Source organism: Ictalurus furcatus, chromosome 6 (genome assembly GCF_023375685.1).
Source record: "Ictalurus furcatus strain D&B chromosome 6, Billie_1.0, whole genome shotgun sequence".
Classification (NCBI taxonomy): domain Eukaryota; kingdom Metazoa; phylum Chordata; class Actinopteri; order Siluriformes; family Ictaluridae; genus Ictalurus; species Ictalurus furcatus.
This window is the reverse complement of record NC_071260.1, coordinates 9,628,879-9,646,170: the sequence shown is the minus strand read 5'-3', so window position 1 is coordinate 9,646,170 and position 17,292 is coordinate 9,628,879. Positions and strand designations below refer to the sequence as shown.

The window sequence follows — 17,292 nt, the reverse complement described above, 5'->3', positions numbered from 1 at the left end:
TGCAAAAACAACATTTTGTGGCACTGCTAGCTGTTTTTGCATCATCAGCCAACACGTTCACAATATCCTACAATATGAACATTTATTCATTTATTACTTCCTATTGCTCACCCTCTACTGTGAACTGTGCAATATTCCAATTTTCACTTATCTGTATATAAACGAGGTGTTACTCATCTGTATATATTCATGTTCTTACTCATCTGTACTTACATTGAGGTGTTCATAGTGTACATATTACCATTATTATAATTTTTACTGCTATTATTCATATATATATATATATATATATATATATATATATATATATATATATATATATATATACACACACACACATAAATAATAGCAGTAATAGCATATATATATATATATATATATATATATATATATATATATATATATATATATATATATATATATATATATTTTTTTTTTTTTGACATTTTTTCTATTCTAGTCCTATTTAATGACTATTCTTTCTTATCTGTTTTTTGTGTAATTGAGCTGCTGTAACAAGGGAATTTCCCCAGTGTGGGATCAATAAAGTTTTATCTTATCTTATCTTATCTTATCTTACTGCACCTTTCCGCTTTCATTAATATAATGGACCTTGTTTTGGTGAAGAATCCATTCCCTCTCTCTCCGAAAGCCAACAACTTGTTAACTTTACCATTATCATATACATATAACATTATCACCAGGTTTTCCACTATGCTTCTCACAGGGTGACTGGCCTATTGCTTTTTAAGATTTTGAGATTACTTGATGTCTTTTTCCCTGTCCACTGATTGAGTGACTCTAATGAGTCGGGTACAGGAGAGCTGCAGAATGTAAACTCCCACTTGGAACATGATTATTAGCGGAAGAATAATCAGAAATCATAGTTACTAGAATCCAAAGCTGGGGTTAAAACCCAGGCAGACGAAAACAGAACAGAATGATCATTAAAGGTCCAGAAAGACCTACAAGGAAGAAACTAAAGCCTAGTTGCTAGGCACTTTGTATCTTGATGTAATTCACACATCTAATACTTTCCCCTGCAAACACTACATGAACATGTAAGAAGTCTAACTAATTAACTGGGTGTGTCAGTAAGAGACATGACTAGAAAACATAAGCAACATGTCAAATAGCATTAAATAGGATTGGATTATTGATTAATTGATTGATTTTTTGATTGATTGATTTCCACAGTATATTTGTCTCAGGTATATTGTATTAATATTTTGTAATCATTCTTTGTGAAGTGTCTGTGGGTTTAAAAAAAATACATTCAAAATGAGTTCAGAAGACTTGGAGATCTGGTACAACATACAGAATGACCACCATCACTAAACCAGAGGACACAGCTGACGGTTCCATTTCACCTCCTTATTCACATTACAAAACTCAGTCTCATAATGAACTTCGAAAAGAGCTCATTAACACTGAAAGATTTATTGAGACTGCTAGGAACCCTGTCACCCCAACATGTGGTGGACATTACTGCTAATCGGATTCAGCCAGGCCATTACGTGCTATACTGGACCCTGCTTAGGATGCTAGGTGGTAGATAGTGGGTGATGGGAGCAGCAGCAGCGGTAGTTTCCTTTGTCTTGCTGTAAACCTAGAAACTTTCATAAGTCAGCCTATGACTGAACTCAAAATAAATTAGGCACAAACATGTCCTCATCTCAGTGAGAGGGGCACAGGCTCAAGCTTCCTGGTGATGCAAGGCCTTCCTAATGCAATGTGTCTGCTTGAGAGTGGTGGCCTATTGGATAGAAATAGTCACCACAAATGTCCCCCTCACAGGTGGTGTGTGGCCTCATGGCATGAGATCAGACCATACAAACCAACTGAAATTGAGGGTGGTCCATCTAATCCTAATATGTTTTTTTCCAGAGGTTCTGAGACATCATAACATACAAGTCTGCTTAGACAATGTTGTGACAGTCATTAAACAATAAAGGCGAAAACAAGGTAGGACTGCTTTCTTTGCCTTGCATGGAAGCTCTTCAGGTAGACCCACCCATGGTTACCATCACTGAGAGTGATTTACCTACAGTGGGACAAGTTCAGAAAGGCAAAGATGGAGCTTTTCACCAATACTAAGTCAACATATTGCCAACTGTGTTTATCCCATCAGAGCCACACAACCTGTTGAGACAAGATGCACTGGCCCACATCTGACCCCACTGTCTACTGCATACCTTTCTGTCTCAAGCACTGATTCTTCCCACCTTGCACAGAATTCAGGAACTAGGCCTTGTGGTGCTGAAATGACACCTTGGCAGCTTCTTTCCTGAGTAGACCTGGAAAGTTTTAGCACTGCCAGCCAGATCTCCTGTGCCTGTCAGTTTGGCTCTTTGGGATGAAGCAGGGACTGAGGATTAACTGAGTGATTTAACAATCAAGGAAAACACTCCTAAATGCAAACACCTTGAGTAGGGTATACCTTGCATACCCTTCAACGGAAACTGCTAAACAGCTCCTCATCTACAGTAAATATGTGTGAGTGGTCATTGCGCCACATCACTTCACTGTTGATGGTATTGCTCTGGGGGTTCATACACTTCTTCTGACAAAAGGGTGACTTGCCTACATCCACCATAATTATTTGAGAGGGATATCGTGATTCCACCTTTCCTATCAGTTGACTGTCAGCGGTGGCTCCTGCTTGGTCAGAATGAAAACCTGAATCTAGATCGGCTCTTTGTGGATAAGACTGAATGCCTTTGGTTTATGATAAAATACCTTTAAGATAAAATGTGCGCAAGAGAGCTCCTTTCTTCAAAACAACACACAAACAAAAAACATCCTAATTTCATCAAAACAAAGATAATGTTCCTAAAAATAGATGTAATATGATAAGTACTCATGTGTTAACTGTCTCTTTGTTCTCCCCTTTTGTTTAGCTGTATCCTTCATGCGACACAGTGCATCAGCCTTTGGATTTGCTGTAAGTTCTCATTAATTTGCATTTAATATGGCTAGCTAATTTGTTAACTTGTGATGGGTACAAATTTGCCATTGTAACTCACTTACTTTAATTACAACAATGTCATGCTTACATTGTTCATTTGTCAGTTGTCTCGAGCAGGATTTTTGAAACTGACAGATTTGATTAATAGAGTTTAACGAGACAAATTCTTTCATCACGGGTGTCGAAGAGTTTTATATCATGGTAGTGGTAGTATTATTGTGGTATGTGACATCAGGACATAAGATCAGACTCTTTGAAATATTAAATAATGCTAGTTGTCCTATTTAGAGATCATGTCATCATAAGAGTAATTTCAATTAATGTGATAAAATATAAATATATAGTATACCATTTCAAAAGTGCTTAAAAAAAGATACTATCACAATGGCAAATAATGAGGCTTTTGCATACTGTATGTGTCACATTCTGCCAGCGTGAAGTCTCTCAATGTTAAGATTCTAGGTCAAAAATCCTATGTTAAGCCTATCTTCTTCACAAATGGCTGACCATTTGAATTTCAGTTTGATGCCACATTAGACGTGCTGTCATCCGTCATCGTGCTCTGGCGCTACAGCAACGCAGCTGCTGTGCATTCAGCCCATAGAGAGTACATGTAAGTACAAAAAGCTACAATATTCCAGAATTAAAATAAAGGTAAACATTATGCACATCTGCCTGTGAGGTGTAGGGGAATTTGAGAACTGTGTAACACTTGGGTAATATGGAATATAGAATATAGAATAGTAATATAGAATATAAGTTTGAAATCAAAGTGATTTTGTTGCTTAAGTAATAGCATTAAAGAATTTAACAGGGATGTAAACATTAAATATTTTTATATCATGATACCAGTCAATCCATTTTTTTTTTCCTCAGACATTTATAATTACTGCTATTCTAGTCTTTTTGGCCCATAATGACTTTAAGAGGTGTCGAGTATACAAGTTAAAGACAGAGAAAATGTCCTTTTCTCCCAAATGAGGCAGAGTGAGAGTGGAGTCGTAATGGAGAAGAAATGAACACCAGGCTCCGTCCTGAATGCTGAACAGTTGGTGCTCATTGGCTGAATGTCACAGACAGGATATGTGCTTTTGGGCTGCTTATTGAGAGCAGGACTGATAGACCTGTGTCCAGCATATCCAGCTTTTTTTTAATCATGGAAGCAGTAATACTTTAAAATAGGAACAAACGCTAGCAGGGGAATGCAGGGGAATTCTATGGAAAATGCTTTACGGCTTTGATGATCTAATTGTTTATTGTTTAATTGTCCTGCTAGGATTTAGTCATTTTAAATGAATTTTATCACCATCATCAGAGCCTGTGTGATACTGGGGGTCATTTTCATCTTGTCCTCCATGTGTATCCTGGGCAAAGCCATTCATGATCTGTCCACCAAGCTCCTGCCTGAAGTGGTGAGTGAATAACATATCACATTGCATCACATCACATCACATCACATCACATCACATGTCCTTCATTTTAAACCTGTATAAAATAGAATAATAATTACAAAATAAAACACGAAGGAAGCGATCTGCATAGGACTGAATATATTAAATGACTATTGTGTAACCTGCAAATCAGGTTTACTGTCAAAATTTACAGACTTTCAGCTCTTTGCAATGAACAAATCAAACAAAAGCAGTTGAAATAGTTCAATACAATGAATGCTTCAAGTGGTTTCCCAAAATTCAACTGAAAATGCTTTCTGCATATAATGATTTCTCCAGTTTCAAAATTATTCAAACCCCTGAATAGAATCCCTCACAACAGCACAAATATGCAAAACAGGTGTTGTCTCAAGCGCACCTGATGCAACTAATCAAGGGCTTCATTAGTTGCACCAGGTGTGCTTGGGCTGGAACACATGAAATACTTGAACTGGCTAGAGGCAGAAAATGCATGAAATACCTGGGTGGGGCAGAAAAAGGAAGCTATCAACGGCTGCAACCAGATTTCTGAAAAGGCAGGTTGTGAAAAACCCTCGAGCGACCTGCAGCAAGACTTGGTGGCAACAGATACTGAGGTTTCAGTGAGCACAGAAAGGCGCACACTAAATGCAGAAGGTTTCCATGCCAGAACTCCAAGATGTACAGTAAACCATTACTGACCCAAAACCACAAGAAAAGTCAGCTCAAACTTATATACATAAGCCACAGAAGTTTTGGAATTCTGTTTTGTGGAGCGATGAACAAAATTGGAACTTTCTGGCACAATTGATCAGCGGTATGTCTGGAGGAAGAAGAATGAAGAAAGAACACTCTGTCCACAGTCAAGCATGGTGGTGGCTCGGTGATGCTCTGGGGCTGCTTTGCATCCTCAGGCACTGGCAACCTGCAGCATGTGGAAAGCAAGATGGATTCATTGACATATCAAGAAATCCTAGGAGAAAACTTCAGGCCATCTGTGAGGAAGCTGAAGCTCGGGCGACATTGGACCTTCCAACAGGACAATGATCCCAAGCATACCTCAAATTCCACCAAGGCTTGGTTGCAGTAAACCTGATTTGCAATGGGGATTGAATAATTTTGATTGCATTCAGGTGCAAACATTTTTCTGTAAAACTTATATACCGTGTGTGTGCACGTGTGTGTGTGTGTGTGTGTATAGAATTATATATATTATATATATATATATATATATATATATATATATATATATATATATATATATATGCATATATATGTATGTATGTATATGTGTGTGTGTGTGTATATACATATATATATATATATATATATATATATATATATATATATATATATATATATAGTATTTGTGTTGTATCATATTCCTCTACTTGGCAACCAGTATTTTGTAGTACTAATTGCCTCCATACAAACAAGTTCTCATGTCTAGCCTCAAAGGTTTGGCATTTCTGCAGTGTGGCTTAGCAATCCAACACCAGCTGCAGTTTTGTTATGGCCTAAAACCATCTAATTAGTGATGCAGCACAACTCCAGGCATTCAAAATTCATTCTCTGGTTAGTGTTTGAAGAGAGAAAAAAAATAGGCATAATGGTATATGTGAGAAAGAAAGCAACAGAAACCTGTTTTCATTCCCAAAGCTGCTGCTCAGACCAAGCAAGAAAACAAAACAGGGTGTTCTTTGCCCACATTTGGATAATTTAAAAGCTGAGACTAAATATAGCAACAATATATTACATTCTTTTTCTGAAGTATGGGACACATTTTTTTCCTACACTCCTTTAATCTCCTCAGACTATTAAATGGTAATGAGAATGAGATGCAGTGCTCTTGAGTCAAAGAGACTTTGCTACAGCAGTGCAGATCTGTCTTCATTATTCCAAATGAGTCTTTACCTTATTAATTCATCAGGCCATGATCCCAGAGAACCTTGTTTCATCCTAGAGTGATCAATGAAGTTTCCACCATTTTGATTTAGTTCTCTAGATGGAGAAGGCAGTCTTGTTATCTCGATTGATTCTACATTGTGTTCTATTTTCTAATATAATACATACTGACAAATTATAGATTATAAAATATTTCAGTATGTCTCCAACAGAATATAGTGAAGGCCATTGCACAAAGTGATAATGAGCCTCAGAGTCACTCAATGAAGGTTGGTTTAGTAAACTGTAAATGGAACAGTAAAACTAATTTATTGTAAGTTGTAAGCACCAATACTAAATTTCTCAGTGATATTGGCCGATACCCATAGTTCTGCTTTTTATGCCTTCTTTTAAATTAATAATAATTAATTCCACAATTCTGAAGGAAATGCAAATAAAAACTTTATTCTCTCCATTTCAACAAGTTGTTTCACAGTAACTGGTCTCATAAACAGAAAACACATTACTCAAAATAACATTAACACATGAAGTAAATTCTGAAGATTAAAGTAAGACTTCTTAATTTATTGAATGTTATTAATTCATATTAACATTGACTGAATTGTAAAAAAAAAAAAAAACCTCCTGTTAGGCTTCACACTCACTCACCACAAACAAAAGCATTTCTACATCATTGATATCAAACTGGTAATATATATCATCAACTTTTTTTATATAATAACATTAACTGGATATGAAATACACTACTCTACAAATATATTTTTCTCTGCAATATATACTTTTTTGTCAACTCATCTTCATTTAAATCTTTCAACGGTGTACTGGCCCTTTAATGCAGCGTGGCAAAAAATAAATAAATAAAATTAGACTCGACACTGATACTCCCGCTTCACTGCTGCTCACTTCCGGTGTAAAATTTTAGCAGTGCAGAGTTTATAGACCTTACAAAGTTCAGTTTTGTTGTCATTCCACACAAGAGACAAATTCCTTACAAACAGCACGAAATCGATGTGTTTTCCCGCCCTCTTTTTATTGACAGGATATAATCAGACCTGATCATCTGATGTTTTTAAACTATCAGCCAATGGTTGATAGCATGAAAAATAGCCTAATCGGTATCAGCCGATACATCGGTGCATCTCTAATTTTAAGCACTTGAAATTAATAAATTTAGATTGTTGAATATTGAGGGTAGGGGTAGGGAGGGTATTCCAGTCGAAAAATATGCTGACTGGCATTTTCAAATTGTCTGTAGTGTGTGAATGTGTGTGTGATTTTGCCCTGCGATGGGTTGGCACCCCATCCGTCCCCCGCCTTGTGCCACGAGTTTCCTGGGATAGGCACCCCGCGACCCTATGTGAGATAAGCATATGGAAACTGGATGGATGGATGGAGGAGTTTGCATGTTCTCCACGTGCTGTGGGGGTTTCCTCCGGGTACTCTGGTTTCCTCCCCCAGTCCAAAGACATACATGGTAGGCTTATTGGCGTGTCTAAAGTGTATGAACGGGTGTGTGAGTGTGTATGCGATTGTGCCCTGTGATGGACTTGTTTCAGTAAATATATTTCCAATGAGGAGATTCACATGAAATTTTCACGGGACTTTGGTATTAACTCAAGAAATACACACATATAAAGGAATCCAAACGTTAAAGTACATAAATGAAATTACGTGTAATAAAGTGGAATGACACAGGAAAAACGTATTGAACACGCTAACTGAAACTTATTTAATACTTAGTGGAGAAGCCTTTGTTTATAGTGACAGCTTCCAGATGCTTCCTGTATGAAAAAATTAATCGGCTGCAGTATTCAGGTGTGATTTTGGACCATTCTTCTAAATATATTGTCTTTAAATGTTGTTCAATTGGATTCAGGTGATTGACTGGGCCATTCTAACACCTTGATTTTTTTCTCTGAAACCAATTGAGAGTTTCCTTTGCTGTATGCTTTGGATCTGTGTCCTGCTTGAAGGTCCGCCCACATCTCATCGTCATCATCATGGTGGATGGCAGCAGATTCTTCTCAAGAATCTACCGGTAAAGGTCTACATTCATCGTTCCTTCAATTATATGAAGTCTGCCAGTACCATGCAATGAAAAACAACCCCACACTATGATGCTTCCACCTCCAAACTTCACTGTTATTATAGTGTTGTAAGGGTGATGTGCAGTGCCATTTCTTCTCCAAACATGGTGTGTAGTATGACAGCCAAAAAGTTCAGTTTTGCTCTCGTCTGACCAGACTACATTCTCTCAGTATTTCATAGGCTTGTGCAAATGAGTTGTAGCAAACTTTAAACAAGCTTCGAAATGCCTTTTCTTTAGTAATGGAGTCTTGGGGGTGAGAGTGAGAAGTGGAGTGCATTGCCTATTGTTTTCTCTGTGACGATGGCACCTGCTGCCTCCAAGTGTTTCTGGAGCTCTTTCTGAGTGGTCCTTGGCTCTTGGGCTACTCTTCTGTCTATTCTTTTGACTCCCTGGTCAGAAATCTTGCGAGGAGCTCCTGTGCATGGCCAGTTGATGAAGGAGTGATGTTGCTTCCACTTGCAGATAATGGCCCCAATGGTGCTTATTGGAGGATTCATTTGTCTGTATCCGATTCCATCAATATGTTTTGCAACAATAAGTTTACGGAGGTCTTGGGAGAGCTCTTTGTTTTCTTTCATCTCTATGACCTTTTATTTTTTTCATTGTAGTGTGGCTGGACAATTGCAAAGCCTTAAGTGTCCAAATAATCAACATCAAATTTATTCCACCATTATAGCTTGATGGCAAAGAGTAGGACAATTTAAATGTCTCTATCAGTGCCCCAATTTTTCATCCATCGTAATGTACACATACACTATATAACCAAAGGTTTGTGGTAACCTGACCATCACACCATATGTGAATCTTCTCCAAACTGTAGCCACAAAGTTGGAAGCATACAACTGGAACCAAGAGGCCCAAACCTCCAGCATGACAATGCCCTATGTACAAAGTCAGCTCCATGAAGACATGGTTTGCCAAGGTTGGATTGGAAGATCTTGATTGTCCTGAATAGAGCCCAGACCTCAACCCCACTGAACACCTTTGGAATAAACTGGAACACCGACAGCACCCCAGATCTCTCAGCCAACATCAGTGCCTAGTGGAGTCTAGTGGAAAGCCTTCCTGAAGATTGGAGATTATTATAACAGCAAAGGGACTAAATCTTGAATGGGATGTTTAACAGGCACAAATACCTATGATGGTCATGTGTTCACAAACTTTTGGCCAAAGCGTTTTAAAGACTACAAACCTGAACAGTGTTTTCATTGCGAAATTAAACTATTCATATTTTTTCTTGTGTGTAAAAATGTCTGATTTTTTTTTCAAATTATATTTTTTTAAAGCAGATTTTAGTTTCCTGTTACATTTGTTATTGTTTCATCCCCTTAATCTTCTAAATTAAAGGCTATTACAATGCCAAAATAGCATGCAAATTGCAGCAATTCCTGACCAGGCCTCTTATTCATTGAAACTCCCATTAAACCACATTTACACAGGCTACTGAGCATGATTGAGAGTCCTGCAGAATAGCTGCAACCTCAGCCACTTCAGTTCTTTTCATTTGATTAATCCAAAATGCCTCTCTATGTGACACTGAATGTTTGGTTGACATAATCAATGTGTTATGTATTGAGCGACATGTCAAAATGAATCTATTGAATAGCTGTTCAAGACACTTAATCAAATTGGAGCGGATTTATTTATTTAGACAAAGTCTTCTCAAGACTGGTTCCTCTCGCCTGCTTGGAGTTTCTGCACTAGTGACACACTTTTTTTTTAATTTCTCTGGATAGTCTGACATGGATAGACTAAATATTTGCACTTCCCAGAAATGTTTATTCCCAAGTCTCACCCTTGATTCACAGGATAATCTGAACTGCATACTGTTGACTTGTACCTAAGAGCTGCTGCTGTAATCATAAAGACAGTGGTGCTCATACTGTAATTGGTTATAATACCACTATCTAGTGTCACCCAGAAGAGGATGGTTTCTATTTTGAATCATGGTTCCTCTCAAGGTTTCTTCCCTATTTCTTCTCAGGGAGTTTTTCCTTGCCACCTTCGCCTCTGGCTTGCTCAGTGGGGATCTAAATCTACAGCTACACACATCTGGATTTCTGTAAAGCTTTTTTGTGACATTGTCTATTGCTAAAAGTGCTATACAAATAAAATTGACTGATGTATTGAAATAATAATAATAATAATAATAATAATAATAATAATAAACTCATAAAAGAGAAATACCTTGCTTAAGAAACAGTTAGACCTCCAAGTTTGGGACAGGTTTGTAATAGAGGGACATCCAAAATAAAATAAAAAAGAAGTCTTGACATGAGCATTTGAGCTAAGTCTTTGTTCAGTTCAACAAAATTACTTTTTTTTTTTTTTTTTTTTAACCACAAACACAAGTATGAAAGCCTGCCAGACAAGACTCAGACTCAGGGAACAACCTAGTGCAGATTAATAAAGTAGGACTGGAATAGGTTTCTTGGCTGTTGTGTGGGAGGGTGGTAGACACATTCGTTCAAGCTAGGAGAGACGACAGGGGAAAACAGCTTACTCCCACAGGGACTGTGATTTCAGATTTTGATGGATGTGCTGTAGAAGTAAACCAAGTACCTTTGCTTAGTTGTGTTTAATGAGTGTTAATCTAGTTCATTTTGACACATCATTGTCAACCATGGAGATTTTCAGCTGTTAACAAACAGATTTCACTGGTCCTTTTTCCTCCTTACCAGCAATCAGCCTTTATCACATCAAGGTTGTGTGCTTCTTGTTATGCTGTCTTTCTTCAACACCAGAGGATTCGCACTGATAACAGCCTCTTCTGTATATTCTTTATCACCTTTTGGCCCAGAGAGATTTACAGAGGTGTTGAGTATACAAGTGAAGGACGGAGAAAATGTGCTGTCCTTGCGTATGTTTCAGCGCAAGAGATAAATGGAGTTGTAATAGAGGAGAAAGCAATGCCGAGCTCTGTCCCAAATGGTAAACAGTTGGTGCATGCCAAAGAATAGGTAGATCAATGTTATGGATGGATCAGAAACAAACTACTATATATACTTTAGGATTCTTTTATATTTTCTCTTTCGTGACATATATTTTAACAGAGATGCATTTAAGCCTGTGTTTGACTGCAACTGTAACACCCATATGATCAACTGAGCGTCCACCTCCACCCAAGGATGGCAAGTGTACATATATGAAATGCAAAATACTATCCTGTCATAGCAAAAAACAGGATGTAATTTACTTTAATATTTGCAGACTTCTTTGTATTTAAAACACATACAGTATAGTGACATCGTGAGAACTGCAGATCATACAATTTTTACAGTAGGCACTCGCACCAAATCTGCTGTATGGCTAGAACTTCTTTGCAGCACAGATGACTTATCAAAGGCAGAACTTTCAGCTTTTAATTTGTCTCCATTTCCTCCCAAGCTGACTAATCTGGCAGGACATGGAGACAAATGGAACAGCCAATTTGTAAAACCAAACATTCAGAAGCCAGTATCATTGATTGACATTCATTGATTAGACCACAAGTGGGGCTCCTTAAGAATACCTAATATTAGCATTACCCATCATCAAATGCTAATATTATCAACTGAAATAGCACTTGATACATATCATACATATAATACATATTTCTGTATTATGAAATCAGTGTGTTATTTCAAAACATTCCTCAGTTGCAATATTTTGTGGGTTTTTATTTTGTTCACAACCTTTATATGTTCACATTCACATAACTATATTGGCGGGGTCCAAAAGACTGAGACCACATTAAAAATCTGGGATTTATTATTACAAATTTATTTTCATTTAAATTTGGAAAGTATAGAACTTTCTGTTTCATTTAAACAGAAAGTAGAATTTTGAAATATGTAAATCAAAGAAAGTAAATATTTAATATTCAGGATTCTGCATTATTTCTCGGTCCCTATTTAAATGTAAGGAAATGTGTGATATTGAGCGTGTTAATGGCTTTGTAAAAAAAAAGCTCAGATTTTCCTCATGTCTAATCTCTACTGCTGAAGCACACTTTCAGACGACACTCTGATCGAATTTAGATTTGATCTAAAATGGATCATAAGGTTTTACACAAACGTGTGGACTCACTGTCATTAAAGGAAAAAGGGGACGTACCAAATATTAAGAAACTCAGAAATTCATGTAAATATTCCAAAGATTTTACTTTTCACTCAAGCTGTTGTCAATAATATAATTTGTCATGAAAATTGTTACATTAAATTAGAAAAGAATGCAAAATAGAAGAATTTTCAGACTTGATTAGTTATTGATAGCATTTTGTCCATTGTTCATCAGTTTATCATGTTTTTTACATTGATATAAATGCTAGATAGTGTCATGTATTTACTGTAATGGAGGTTAGGACAGATGCAAGTGTAGATAAGAGCTTTTAATAATCATCCAAATCATAAGATAATAGTGTGGTGAAAAACAGGCAATGGGTCAGGCGATCTGCAAACAGGCATAAACGAGGCAAGGCAAGAATCGAGAACGAGAAACCAGAAACAAGATCAAAGAACATGAATTAAAATGAGGAACAGGGTACAAACGCGTGGTATGGTGATAACACTCAATACTTCGCAAAGAGTTAAAGCCTCGAAAGTCCTTTTGAACTGTGGTGTGATTGTGTGTGAGATTGGTTGCAGGTGTACGTGATTAGAATGAATGAGTGTTCTGGGAATTGCAGTCCATGGCGGCCATGTTTGTAGGCTGCAGTGCAGGATGGGAAACGTAGTCACTGGTTTGCTGTGGCATGACAGGTAGTCTAAGTGGTTATATTTCATCCTTAATATTATACAATTTGTTTTTTTTTTTCTCCTGTGCCAATATTTCTTTGGTGCTACTTGGAAAGCGTATGTACAGTAAATCAATAAATCTGTCTGTCTGCCATGGTTATTGTGGTACAAACATATAATACTAAATAAAATTTTAAAAAGCAAGCAACCAGAACAAAACTGACTAAATTGACTGCTGCCTTTCGTGACCCTGAAATGATTATTGAGCTCATGAATAATGAGATGCTTTAGCCTTTTCTAACAGCTAACAGAGCGAACAGGAAACTTTAGGAAAGGAAAATTAACAGATGTCAGTGTTTTTAAACTCTTCTCAGCAGTGTCAGCTTTCTGTGCATGCCTTTTGTTCCTTCTGTATCTCCTCCAACACTTGACTCACCTCATTAGTCCATTAGCCTCTTTATGAGCAGGGAGCAGGGAAAACTAATATGTGAAGCAAAGCAAGAAATATCAAGCAGTGTGGAATCCTTAAGATCCATTAAAATCCATTAGACATCACACATCACATTAATATGCTGCAGCAACTGATATAGATATTATGTCATACCTCAATCATGTACATTTATACACTGTTTTAGTGCTACATAAAAGTCAGTAAAAGACTAAATATATATTTTCTTACTTTCAGGATGATTTCCTCTTCAGTGTATCTATTGTTAGTGGGGTACTGTGTGTCATTCTGGCCATTGCCAAATTCATGCTGGGGAGGGTGTTGACCAGCAGAGCTCTGATCACTGACGGTAGGTAAAAATATGCGCACACACACACACACACACACACACACACACACACACACACACACACACACAAACTACAGCAACTACAACTCCAGCACTAAAACACGAAAATGGAATTACATTTTTCACTGTACTGATTGTGTCCCTCACAAACCTCTTCCTCAACCACTAGTTCACAGTTAGCTGTACCCTCAAAAATTAACACTCTCTCTGTTCTGACACCCTCACTCCACTCCTGATCCTAAATTTCTCTCAAAACCTCAAGTATCCAGTTACAGAAATGAGTAGTTAACCTACTTAGGGATAAAGCAACAGCTCTTGGTAATGAAGGCTGGTAACACTTTATTTAAAGAACATGTGTTAATTAAGGTCTTGTTCTTCGTTCAGTAAATTAGACAGTTGTAAATGATTTAATAACTACGAATTAGACTTTAATTTGAATTAGTCATTAATACTACAATGTTTTCTATGTCCTTAAAGCAGAGTTTTAGTTATCCCTAATTAGAAACTAAAAAGCACAAAGGAAGTTTATACAGTGTATACTACATATTATTAGTATTAGTGCCTTCAGAATACTCGACTACATTAGAACATTCAGGCGTAACATGTTGCCAATTATACACTAATAAACTGAATAATGAATTTTCACACAACACATCCTCAATTATTAACCAATACAAATGTTCATGAACAACAGTTATGAATTAGTTTAATTCAAATGCTGTTCAGTATGCATTGCAACACACTGACTGTTTTATGGTGAGGGTGGGAGTGGTGTTACATGATTGCAGAGAGCTTGGCCAGAACTCTGCTCTCCACCAACATCTCCACTGTGTCCAGTCTAGAGTTGAGCCAGCCCTCTTAATGACCTTATTGAATCTGTTGGTGGCCTTTCCTGTGATGCTGCTGCTTCAGCACACAAGTGCATAAAGATGCCACAGAATGTGCACAGCAGGTTTCCATGTACACCAAAGGACCTCAGCCTCTGCTGAATATACAGTTGGCTCTGGCTCTTCTTGTAGTGTCTGTCCATGATTACTCTCTATTCCAACTTGTCACTCAGTGTCTCAAGGTTCTCATCCTGGATGCTGATTGGGGTTGAAGGAGACTACTTCTTTCATGCATAGAAAAGAAGAGAAGCATGCTACTGCAAAGGGTACTGAAGGAGGAAGTCTTAACAGGCCGTAACAGATGTAGCCGGTGGAGCTGGGCAGGAGGAGGGTAGGATACCAAATGTTGTAGTTTGCGCCGTCCATAGCTGATGAGTTAGTTGGGATAATAAAAGGTTACGTGGGCGGAGAAGTATGGCTGATAGGCTGCTACACTTGACATTTCAGCCATGGCAACTCTCAGAGTGAGATAATGAGCTTTTATAGATAGGTATGAAGTGTAAATAGGTTTAGTCTTTCCGGACTAGTGTTAAACAGGGTTTTCCGGCATTTAGCCGATTTAACAGGCATTATTGGCATTTACTAGCCCTTGCCAGCATTTATCAGCCATTATCATATTTGTTCAGTTGATCAGCTATTTTGAGCATTTATTACTGATTATCATGTTTATCGACCTTTATGTTCTAGCATTTATGGTCCTTTATCATCATTTGCCAGCGTTTATCAGTGTCTAACGCCCATGTCGGTCATTGGCAGCGTTTATCAGCATTTACCATTGTTCATCGGCCTTATCAGCATTTACCAGTGTTTAACAGTGTTTATAATCAATTATCTGAGTTTATCAGCCATTATTGGCATTTGCTGTTGTTCACCGGCCTGTAGCCTTTACATCAGTTTGTCAGCGTCTACCAGCGTTTATCACATTTACCAGTTTTTATCAGATTTTATGACCTATTATCATCAGTGCTTTCCGGCTTTTATAAGCACATTACCAGGATTTACCTGCACTTATCAGCCATTATTAGCATTTATAAGCATTTACCAGCCATGATCAGCATTTATCAGCCACTAACAGCAGTTATCAGCATTTATCAGCTATTATCAGAATTTACCGGTCATGATCAGGATTGATCAGCATTTATCAGCTATTGTCAGCATTTATCAGTGTTTACCAGCCATAATCAGTGTTTTCAGTGTATACCAGCCATGATCAGTGTTTATCAGCCATTATCAGCTTTTATGGGCCACTATCCGGCCTGTATCAGCACTTACCAGAGATGATTAGTGTTTATCAGTCATTATCGCATTTATGGGCCATTTTCAGGATTAATCAGCACTTACCAGCGATGATCAGTATTTGTCGCCATGATCAGAATTTACCAGCTGTAATTAGTATTTAACAGTATTATCCAGCGTTTATCAGTCGTAGACAGTGTTTACCAGCCATTATTGGTGTTTGTGAACCATTATATGCATTTTACCATTATCGTGTATATCAGCATTTATCGGCAATTACCAGCAGTTGTTATCAGCGTTTGTCAGCCATTATCAGTATTTTCCAGCCATGATCAGTGTTTATCAGTATTTATCGAAATTTACCAGTCGTAATCAGCATTTAAAAGTGTATACTGATGTATGTTGAATTTGTCAGCTGTGATGGGAATTTGCAGGCGATAATCGCCGTTTGCAAGGCGTTACAGTTGTTTACCATTAGCAGTGAAGATTAGCCATTATTGGCATTTACCGGCCATAATGAGTGTTTATCCATCATTATTGCATTTATCAGTGAGTATTAGCATTTACAAGTGTTGTTTATGAGCATTTTATAATGGATTGTCAGTGTTTGCTGGCCTAATTTCGTAGCGAGCGCAGGCCATAGCCAGCAAGTTAGTTGGGATAACAAAAGGTTACTTGGGCAGAGAAGCATGGATGATAGGCTGCTACATTGGTGTCGAGGGAGCCAATCAGCACATACTCATGGCTGAACTAGTTTCATGGCTGAACTAGGCATTTCTGTTATGCTACTGGGGAACAGAAGTGGTCTGAAAGCTTTTTTCATCCAAGAAATATGGTCATATGCTATGGTCCTAACAAAAGCTTTGTTGCAGTCCTAAGAGAAATTGTGGTATTGAAAAATGCATATCTTTCTCAAGGACAATAGTGAAGTTAGCAGACATTCGGCCATTCGGAAAGAAGAAAGGCTCTTCAAGAATGATCAAAAAGAGACAGAGTCTTGCTGTTTCAGAGCTTCTTTTGATGAATGAAGTATGCAGTGTGCACAGTGTATCAAGGCATCACTGTATGAAGACAGCAAAATAATAATAATAAAAAATCTCAACACCCCTTTGCCTGATGCACATAAACAATAAAATTGCTGTAATTCCAACAATTCTCAAAATAAAAAAACATAATCCTTTGCAAAGCTCATAGCACATCAACAAATGCAGAAAAAAAGAAGAATTTAGACAAAACTGCAAGCAACATAAGTGTCTGAGATGTCTTTAAAAGGCACAGATATAAGA

The 17,292-nt window shown here is 37.5% G+C and overlaps 1 protein-coding gene across 2 annotated transcripts in view; it reads left to right on the top strand.

Annotated features, from left to right (window-relative positions):
• Positions 1–17,292, top strand: part of tmem163a (transmembrane protein 163a) — a 72,979-nt gene that overhangs the window by 44,007 nt on the left and 11,680 nt on the right. For both annotated transcript variants that reach the window (XM_053626456.1, XM_053626457.1), the window contains 4 exons: positions 2,901–2,944; positions 3,490–3,581; positions 4,284–4,380; positions 13,772–13,883. In XM_053626456.1, the coding sequence (XP_053482431.1) occupies positions 2,901–2,944; positions 3,490–3,581; positions 4,284–4,380; positions 13,772–13,883 (345 nt within the window). The remainder of the gene's footprint in view (positions 1–2,900; positions 2,945–3,489; positions 3,582–4,283; positions 4,381–13,771; positions 13,884–17,292) is intronic.